This window comes from Fistularia commersonii, chromosome 25 (assembly GCF_037954325.1).
Source record: "Fistularia commersonii isolate RoL2024-O1a breed Wild chromosome 25, RoL_Fcom_v1.0, whole genome shotgun sequence".
Classification (NCBI taxonomy): Eukaryota; Metazoa; Chordata; class Actinopteri; order Syngnathiformes; family Fistulariidae; genus Fistularia; species Fistularia commersonii.
In genome coordinates this window covers 10,727,981-10,738,030 of record NC_141308.1, presented here as the reverse complement: position 1 = coordinate 10,738,030, position 10,050 = coordinate 10,727,981, and the positions used below count along the sequence as shown (strand labels likewise).

The 10,050-nt window shown below is 40.4% G+C and overlaps 1 protein-coding gene across 1 annotated transcript; it reads left to right on the top strand.

Moving 5' to 3' along the window:
• The first annotated feature begins 5,080 nt into the window (after nt 1-5,080).
• Nucleotides 5,081-7,500, top strand: erich2 (glutamate-rich 2). Its single transcript, XM_086173036.1, has 6 exons — nt 5,081-5,193; nt 5,793-5,884; nt 6,427-6,512; nt 6,647-6,704; nt 6,807-6,878; nt 6,961-7,500. The coding sequence occupies exons 1-6, from the start codon at nt 5,162-5,164 to the stop codon at nt 7,137-7,139; spliced, it is 519 nt and encodes a 172-aa protein (XP_086029162.1). The 5' UTR covers nt 5,081-5,161; the 3' UTR covers nt 7,140-7,500.
• The last annotated feature ends 2,550 nt before the right edge of the window (nt 7,501-10,050 follow it).

Sequence of the window (10,050 nt, the reverse complement as noted above, 5' to 3'; positions counted from 1 at the left end):
TCTATTCTATTCTATTCAATTCTATATTCACTAGTTCTCAGGCAATAAAACTGTATAGTGTCATATTGAATTATGGCATTTTATTTCAGAATTTTTTCCGGACCAAAGTAGCTGAAGATTTAAAATTTGCCTGTATTTTCAGGAGGGAAACATCTACAGTCGGAGTCCCTCCGGGTATCAACAAGTCTCTTTTTTTTTAAACTCAACAAAGAAAGTTCAGTTTGTTAGATGAATCCTTGCATGCAGGTGAAAAGCCAGGATGAGAAGAAATTTCCTTCTGTTTCCAGCTAAACTTACAGTACAAAGATTATTAATCTTCTCTTCTTGTGGATTATGACTGCATAAGATCCCCGAGACCCTGAATGCAGGATAAAAGATATAGATCAGTGGCCCCCAAACTACGGCCCGGGGGCCGGATACCGCCCGCCTCCATATTTTGCCCGGCCCCTGAACAATACCGGAGATGCATTATATGTATATATATATATATATATATATATATATATATATATTTTTTTTTTTTTTTTTTCATTTTGGCCACGTAATCATGACTTGTACATGCATAGAACGTAACCTTCTATTCCACCCTTCTGCAGTTTGTGTCTCATCTGAAACCCCTCCCTAAAAAAAAAAAATCCTGGACACATTCCTGTCAAATAACATGGAATTGTGGCAAAAAGATCAGGTAAGAGAAAAATAGATTCAGAATGCAGGGTGTTTAACCTGCAGTGGACAAACGATAATTTTTTTGTTCAATTCAAAGAAAAGGCTGTTTGTCTCATCTGTCAAGAAATGAGACAAAAACATTATTATTAATAATGTCACTATTTATTTTCTGTTTTTTTTCCTGTCAATGTGCCAGAAAGGGTTAATTTTATGGTTATGAGTGGCTTTCTGGAAAACAATACATTTTTATGTTTAGACACCCCTGCGATCGTAACACTTTTATTACAAACTGGCCTGGTCCCCCGGTCAGAGAAGGAAAAAGTTATTGGAAAAAGGAAAAAGTTTGTGGAGCCCTGGTTTATATGATGAATGAGCAAATGAGTCCTCTTGTAGTTGGCAGCTGATTTACAAAACGTCAACGTGTGACGATGTAAAGTTGACATCATGACATGCCGTCCCCACAGCTCGTGCTCGTGCACGGATGTTTTTCTAACTTGGGAGAGCCTTTTCATCCCCGGTAGTCTCACATGAAATACATGGGTATATAGCACACTTATTTACGATTGTATAACTCTAAGATAACTTTATTGACCCCGAAAGGGGAAATTCATTTGTCACAGCAGCGTAACAATGGCAATAAATAGGAATATAAATATAAATAGAAGAGACGATTAAAAAGACAACAACCAGGAACAAAATAGATAACAGAATGAGGAAATGACATGTGCGAATGAGTGAGGACATTTTCCGCAGTTTCATACGTCCCTCAGTTGTTTTCGGACCCACTCTTGTGATCTAGATCACTACATATTTTGATTCGGGGCCGACAGTTACATCACACGCATTAATTAGCTGCACTTGGCCCGCACCATGGAAAACTGAAGTTGTGTCCAACAAACATATCGATACTTTTAACACCTCACTCGTCCTGTTTTGTGGCCTGTTTGTGATGTAAGCACCTGACATTTGATAACCCTCCTCTACCTCCCTCTCACTGTCTTTCTGTGTTATACAAGGTCCACGGTTTTCATCTGTCCAACACACACATGCACGCTCACACACACACACACACACACACACAAAACCATAATGGAGCAATTATCCTCTCCAGAGCCGATCTGCTCCTCTGATTGTAATTTGCATTTATTATTAGCCTTCAGCCTGCTAGAGGCTGCGAGGCTTGAGGATGGATCGTCATACACCACATCACACCGATAGGCGAGCACAGATGCTTCATAAACACGTGTGCTCTCGGACATGGCGGTGCAGGCGCCGCCGTGCCATTAACACGTACGAACGTGCACGGAATGAAGGCGCACACGTATGTATATTCAACCCTGTGACAGACAATGTCACTTTGTTTTGTTAATGCTGATCCATATTAATGATGCTGTATGTTCATCGGCATCGCATCACAACGATACACGCTTCATATTAAACGTTGCGATGTCCTGAAGGACTTGGATGTATCTGCATGTTTGCATGTCTTTAACCGCCTTCGCTTCCCTGTTGAAATGGCTCATCATTGGGAAATATGTGAGAAGCAGAGTCTCAACCTGCCAGCATACTAATAGACACACACACACACACACACACACATGCGCACAAGCACAAGCTCATTCAGTTACACATTCATGCACATAAAGGGTGCGGAAGACCACTGAAGTGTGAAATGATTCTGTTACCATGTCATCTGTGTGAATATATTTTCCCATCAAACTTCTATGGCAGGTGGGCTTGTGTGTGTGTGATCGACGCGGGTGCTTGTGTGTGTGTGTGTGTGCGCGTGTGTGTCCATCTGTTGTTTGGCACGATGGAAGGGGAACTCCATTAAAACAAGGTGACAGAGTCGTAGCAGCTTTCCTTGGTCACATCCCATCTTGATGTTTTGCATTTGACTCATCTGCAAAGTCGCAGTAAAATATGCTTTAATTAATTAAGGGGGTGGATCAAGGCGTGAAATCAGATATCTGGTCATTTTTAATATATTATTTTCTAGATTTTTTTAAGGGCTCTCATGTCTGCAGGATATTAACATGTAAATACTGTTACCACTACACTGAAAATTAGCCTTTATGTCTAAATGATTTATCCTCGTGACGCTTTCTGATACTGAAATGATCAGCACATGGCGCAATTATAATATATATCCTATATTTGCTGTGAGGTTTATTCACTTTACAAGTGGACCTGAATGCAGATCATGAACACGTTTCTAAATACTGTATGACTCCCAGATGTATTTACACTAAAATGGTGGAAGGAATTTTTTTTTTTTTTCAAGTTTTGTCGCAGGCTCAGTTTTTCCACGTCTGCTGATGTCAACCCTGTCATTGCAGGACTACTGAAAGTGGCCTTAGAAAGAAAGTTTATTTCTGCATCACATTTAAAACACAGCTTGATCTGAACAAAGTGCTGCACGGAGACTTATAAAAACAAGTAAAACACAATGACAACAATTGGAGCACCAAAATAAAGAGAAAAAAATTAATGTAATCCCAATAATAGAAACCCATCAAAAGTAGAATTGCTAGGTAGAAATATTCCATGAAATTGATTTATTCTAATGGAAAATGGAACTTGCTTCCATGTTTTCCTTCATAAATGCATTTTGCATGTTTTATTTTGTTTTTTGTCTTCAGTTTGGAGATCTTGTTGAGCAGTAGATTATCTTTGTACTTCCATGATCAAGTCTTAACATACACAGTCATGGTTGGTCATTCCTTATCACTGTTGTCTTTTCTTGCGCAGCTGCCAGCATTGTCATTTCTGATAGAGTCCACTAAGGCAGAATCTGATATATATGAGAGGACAAAATATAAGAGTTTGTTGTCCATTAACAGAGTCACATGTCTATTAATTCGCAATGGGGGTTAAAGCATGAGGATGCTGCTAAAATATAATGAGGAGACACTGAGTCAATCGAGACTTATTCCAAGATATTTTGCTTATGTTATTTTAATAAAAGCCATCTTGTCTGTTAGCTCCCCTGAAAATACAGCCAGAACGCACACATTCATACAACTTACTAAAATAAATAAACAAACCCACATGCACACGGTTCAGCGGCGTGTCAGCGAGGAATCTCAGGGGAACACTCAGTCCGAGCAAGTTCAGTGCACTGCCTAATTGATGTGTTTCTGTGAGTGTGTGTTTAATAGACAGTGGGAAAGGGACTGATAAGCAGGAGAGGATAAGGCATCCGTATGTAACGGTCCAAACTCACCCTTCCTTCTTAGAAGCTGTGCTACAAACAGCCTGATGTGCACGCCTGTCCATCAAAGATTAATTTAGACTCCGCGAGAAGTTTTAACGGCTCCGGCCTGCCAGTCTGACAGTTCGTATCTCCTCAAGGTTTTGAGACAGCGTGGCACAATGTAAGGATAAACTACTGCACCATCGGCTCAGATGCCCAGCAGCATCCGACCTCCGGGGTCTCTGACACTCACCCAACTGCAGCCTCATTCTGTCCATTTTGGTTTGTTTTGTGTGAAAACACACCAATAAATCACCCGAGTGAGTATCCAGCGAACTATAGAGTAGCTCTGTTTTCACATTTCTATAGACTTGTGAAAGTTATGCTGGGTTGGATATTTTACCATAAGAACTTCCATTTAGAACATATTCAGTTTTACTAAATAAGATATTCTGGTTTGCTAGAATAGCAAGACATTTGTTTTTCATGCAGCTATATATATTATTTTGTAATTTTTGGGGTTTTGCCTCACAAATTTTGGCCCATGGAGAGGGTATAAATTGATGATTACAACATATTTGCCAGACAACTTGCCAACGCACAATTTTCAAAATCAACCTGTAGAAACACATATTTGATCAGTTTTGTTGTAACATGGTTCTTGTTAATAAAATGGAAGGCAGCAGAATTAGGGTGGGTACATTTGCCCAAGGGCCACATATACTCTTGATCTGTGCTTGAATCTATTATCCGCACACCCTCTGAATGTATGCACAGCTAATGTAGCAGTTACAGCTACTTATTAAATGAAATATGGCTGACAGGGCGGATGGAGAGACATGTAATAAAGGAGACCGAGACTTTTAAAGTAACCTCACAATCCCGTGGGTGCGTAAATATGATTTTTTATCATTTGGGGCTGGTTTCCCTTTCTCCAGAAATCGATTATCATACGATACCTGTCTGGATCAAGTCTGTCATGGTGTCATAAAGGGGGAGCACAGCTGGGAGGAGGTTAAAGATGGGAAGGACTAGACTTGAAATCACAGTGCGTTTTCCAATAACTAAAAATCATCTTTGTCACATTGTTGACCTTTTGTTCCATTAGCTCCATTAACTCTAGAAACTTTAGAGTGATTGTCTTTCACAGCGAAAACTCCGTTGTCATGGTGACATTATTTACCTCCGCGTTGCCTAGCAACCTCGGTCCGTTTCAAAGGCAGCAGTTAGTTAAGCTAACTTTGACGTAGGATACGCGCAAACGTTTTTTTGACTGTTTACGTTTCTGGGTTTTAAACAATGGCATTCGCTTTACCTTCCCCTAGTAACCTGTAAGTAGATTTTGTTAACGTCAGTTGACAAAACATTTTAAGCAAACATTTAACGAATACTGGGTTTGCCAACATTAGCATAACTAACAAACGGGCTGCATACGAATGCTGCATACGAATGCGACGACAGCTATGCTAGTCCTTATGCTTTTTGCGTACTAACTGACACATTGCAAAAGGTTTTATCCCATTCTATGTCTAACAAGCTTGTTTGTATTATTGTATCCATCTGTGGTATCCTCTACTCTGAATGGGTGACATTTAATAGGAAAAAACTATCCAGTGACACCTTGCTTTTATCTGTCTACCTTGATGTTTCACGTTTGTTTTGTGGTTCAATTCGGAACTGTTGTAATTCGTATATAAACCGTACTGGTTACAGTGACACACACTTTCATCTGACACACATCATAATTTGTCTTTGCTTTTTTTCCTATCATTTGCACAAAAATGTCCTGTATTTGATATCATAGGAAACTACAGTAAGCCAAAGCTATTCACACTACGTGTGTGTGTGTGTGTGTGTGTGTGTGTTGTGCTCAGTGTGAAAAGAAAAACTTCCCCCATCAGCCAATTTAATATCCTGATTTTGCTCTCAGGGTTGAGGAACAAGCACAGGCATCTGCAGTGACACATGAAGAGCTGACTCTGAAGGACTTGAAGAGTGAAAACTCGCAGGTCTCAGCAGCAGGTACGCATCCATTTGAAATACTTTTTCTTCACAGGCCGGGATTAACTCGGTGTGCTAATATCCAACGTGACAACATTTTAAACATCTAGTTTATTTTTATCTTAACTGATTTAATTAGTTTTTTATGATTTTTTGTGGAGTTCTTTTCTCATGATCGACTGGTAGTTTTTTTTGCTGATCTCTAGATATTTAAGGTTGAAATGCAATGTTTTTTGCTATTTTTCAGGATTTTTTTTTACCATGAGGTACTATTTGATCATTCTTAACTAATTTTCAGCTAATCAGCAGGAGGGGGGGTTAAATGTGATGTTTTATGTTATTTGACACAACATCCCTGAGTTGATTTTTTCACAGTGTTTGCTTGTAGGTATAGTGTATTCCCCATTATAAAGATTTCCCTTGTCTGCATTTGTGCTAATGTATTTCTGTGTATAACATGACACATTTCTTATCATTATTACTAATATAAAGACACATGAGCAAATGATGTCATCAGTTGCTATACTTTGGCAACAATGATAATGACGATGGTCTTTCTCCAGGTGAAGTAACATTTTCTCCTTCATCGGTGGCAGAAGAGGAGGATGTGGATGAAGATCTTAGGGCTCCAGTGGAACTAATAATTGAGGTAATCCTCCTTGTGTTCTCTTGATTCCAGTGAGAGCAGGCATGAACGCTCTGCCCAACTTGATAATTATATACATACATAAATTGGGAGAAATTTTTGAAAAAAATTGTAAAAAAGATAGCTTCTGCTCTCAGTTCCTCAGAGCTGTGACAGACAGGGACTTCCAGCTGGCCAGAAAGCTGTGTCAGATGAGTAGGTATCCTACCTCTCTTGGCTTTTTCTCTGTTGCATGATATACTGCATCAGAAATCAGTCATTATTGCTAACAATTTCCTCCTTTTCTCGTCCTCCCAGTTCTCATATATGAACCGGAAAATCCCGAGGCCTCCGAGTTCCTTCCACTCATCCAGAGAAAACTGCAGGAAGGTGCATATCTTTCCCAAAAAGGGCATGCCCAGACATCTGCTGCAGGTTCACTGACACCTCCTGTCACTCCCTTTACAAATAGAGCAAGGGATGGAACTGAGTAACGACGAGGACGATGAGGACGACAACTCCTCTGGAAGTGATGAGGAATCATCTCTGAGCTCAAGCTATTCATCCTCCTCCTCATCAGATGATGATGATGAAAAGAGAGAAAAGCAAGTGACCAAACACAAGCTCTATCCTCCTGACATTTCTCCCTAAATCTATAATCAATATGACTCAGTCAATGTGACCAGCTATTAACAGGTAACATCTGCTGCACCAGCATCTGGCCTTTTAGTACGGAAGGATGTACATTTCCATATTTCTCCTGCAAGCCGTGAAAAAAGCAGATGGCTGTGATTACGAAAAAGGCATAAATATGTTTATAGTTTTGATAACTAAGAAAAAAAACAAACTGAAATTCTGCTGATTGATCATACCCCTTGCTAAGATGAAACCCTGATATTTAACTGGTGCAAAAAAAGCAATGATCTTCAACAACTGAAGTAAATCCATGAGATCCGTATCCATAATGTTTGATCAATTGACATCAACATTGGAAATACAATTAAAAAGTTTATACAAAGTATGATTTTTATTGTGTTAACTATACAGTCTTTGTTCCACACCTTTACTACCACATGTGACATAGTTGATCCTCTTAAATCAACCAGTGTGGAAAATAAACTCCAGATTGTGCTGGTGGTAGATAACTTTTACCAACAATGTGATGCCCCTCCGAAGCAACAGGTTGCTGCAAAAAGAGGTAATATGAAAAGTACTGGCTAGCACCGCACTGGGAACATCTGAAAATCTCAATAGCAGTGCTATTCCTACAACATGAATCTAAAAGCAAAACATTATAGGTATGTTGTTTTTAGTGTCACTACTAACAAGCCGATATGCTATTTTCTAGTCAGTTTGTGTCATATATATCAACTGCAGAAAAGTAGCACATTGCACAGGATGGAACATCTGGGTTTGTCACAGCAGATAACTGCAACAATGATGGAACAGATGTGGACCCAGTAGAACCAAATGGAACGTAGCCGTCATGGACGAGGTACTGCCCTCAGGTGGTTCCAGTCACACTGGACGGATAAGGCTGTCCTCAAACTGCAGCTCCATTCCTCCATGCAGGGCTGCGAGAATCCTTATCCTCTTTTTATTGTACATGCTGCCCTTGGAGTTTGTCTTTTAGAAAAAACACATAAAAAAACACAGAAATCAAATCTAAACTGCGAGCAATCGGATGGTCCCCGATGCTTGTCCCAGACCTTCAACTCCATACAAAATTTATTTTGGCAAGAAAGTTAATCCCTCTCCGCTTGATATATGTAATTAATTGTATTTGAGTTTACATCAGTCCTGCTTGCCATTGTCTGCAGTTTAAATATGCAGCTGCTCTTCTGCTGGATGGCAAAAGTCAGACTCATGAAACAGAACCAGTATTCCCCTGGCCTTTTCAATATTGTCTTGTGGCTATTACATAATGCTTTTAAATGAGTTTTTGTAATTTTTAGGGCACATTTTAATTGTATTTTAGCAGTGTGATTATGCCATATGAATACATTGTCACCACATTCATTTTAATGACAGTCAACATATCTAAACAAAATGGATGTAAAAAATTGTAAAACTTTGTTAACAAAATATCACCACTTAGTCATTTGTTATACAATATAACAAACAATCAGTGCTTTCAAGATTATCTTTTTTATAAAAGTTGTATCACTCTACTTATGATGAGGTTGATAATTGCGGCAACTGTTGCAAAACATGTCACTCCGTCGCTTTATTACCTTAAATGACAGCTCTATTTTACATCTCTTAAAGCGGACATAGACCTTTGCAACGTGTTCTTTTACTTAATTTAGGTCAGTCTGGCTAACAAGGGGAGCCGTTAGAATTGCAGCAGCGTGCAAACAGCTGCAGATGTTGCAACTACCTTACAGTTAACACTCGTACAGGTCGACCCGTTTCAATGCACCGGGTCATTCGGGTCATGGTTAGTTGTTGCCATGTTATGTTATGGCAACTGCACTTGTTTTCTTCTGTATGAATATTAGGGGCTCACCTGAGTTAGAGTAGATATAGGTAATTGTACAGCATCTGTGCAGATAATCTAAAACAAAAGGAACTAGTTCACTTGGGCTGAGGCTAGTCCAGGCTGTGGATCACTGGGTGGTTTGCAGGGTATGTGCGTGTTGATCTGTCTGTAGGAAACCATTTGTTGCACATGTGCCTCTTGAAGTTGTGCGGGAAATTTATAAGACACCGCAGGAATTTAGAGTCAGAAATGGATCATGCAATGCTTTTCCTTAGGATATAAGTGCCTGTAAACTCTTTAGGGGTGCACACATGTAAGAGCACTCTGCCCTGTTGAAATACTCTCGGGAGTTATTCTCAAGTATCCGAGCTCATCTTTATGTGTCGTCTCCACGCGTGATTGGTTGAAAGGGAAAGCGTGAGCGCCATCTGATAAAGGCTGGGATCATTTGCACCGGCTGGATGAACATTATGGCACCGTCTCTGCCCATCCAGTCGACCAGGACGCAGATTCGGGGATGGCAGCGAGGACACTAAGTCAATGCCCGCCAGGCTCGATTCACTGTGATACCTCAGTGTTATTGTCCATGTCAAGGTTATAATAAGGGGTTCAGGTCACAGGCGGGAATTATGAGGCATGAAGTGTTGTCATCCCATAAAGGTGAATATCGCAGTCTGGACTTGCACGGAAGGGAGGATGGTGGAAGGTCTTCCTTTCTTTAGGTGCTTTTACACAAAATGCCGTGGCTTCACTTGACAGAGCATGAAAAGCACCTTCCAGGTCTTCAGCAGGATCACCCAACACACACATCCCGCTGGCCGTGCATCCAAATCTACATAAGTCATGTAGGGGTTTATCGGTGTGTAACTCCCTCCAAAGACACAACCTTTTCCTCCAGCCTGTGACAACCCCCACGACCACCCGAACACACGCACGGAGACGGCTGAGTGTGTACGTCACCAGTGTTTTTCCTTCTGCATTTTTTTTGGCCCCTTAAAGTGGATTGTATCTGTCAGACGCGGAAGCCTCATTAGTCGTCAGAGGGAGGTAAGGGCTGTGACTCACGCCTGCGTGGAGAGA

What these genes read in the sequence shown, in the direction of transcription:
- erich2 (XM_086173036.1), top strand. Translation starts at nt 5,162, where the DNA reads ATGGCATTCGCTTTACCTTCCCCTAGTAACCT. An exon ending in CTCGCAGGTCTCAGCAGCAG is followed by an intron (nt 5,885 to 6,426) that starts GTACGCATCCAT and finishes GTCTTTCTCCAG; the next exon opens with GTGAAGTAACATTTTCTCCT. An exon ending in CAGAAAGCTGTGTCAGATGA is followed by an intron (nt 6,705 to 6,806) that starts GTAGGTATCCTA and finishes TCGTCCTCCCAG; the next exon opens with TTCTCATATATGAACCGGAA.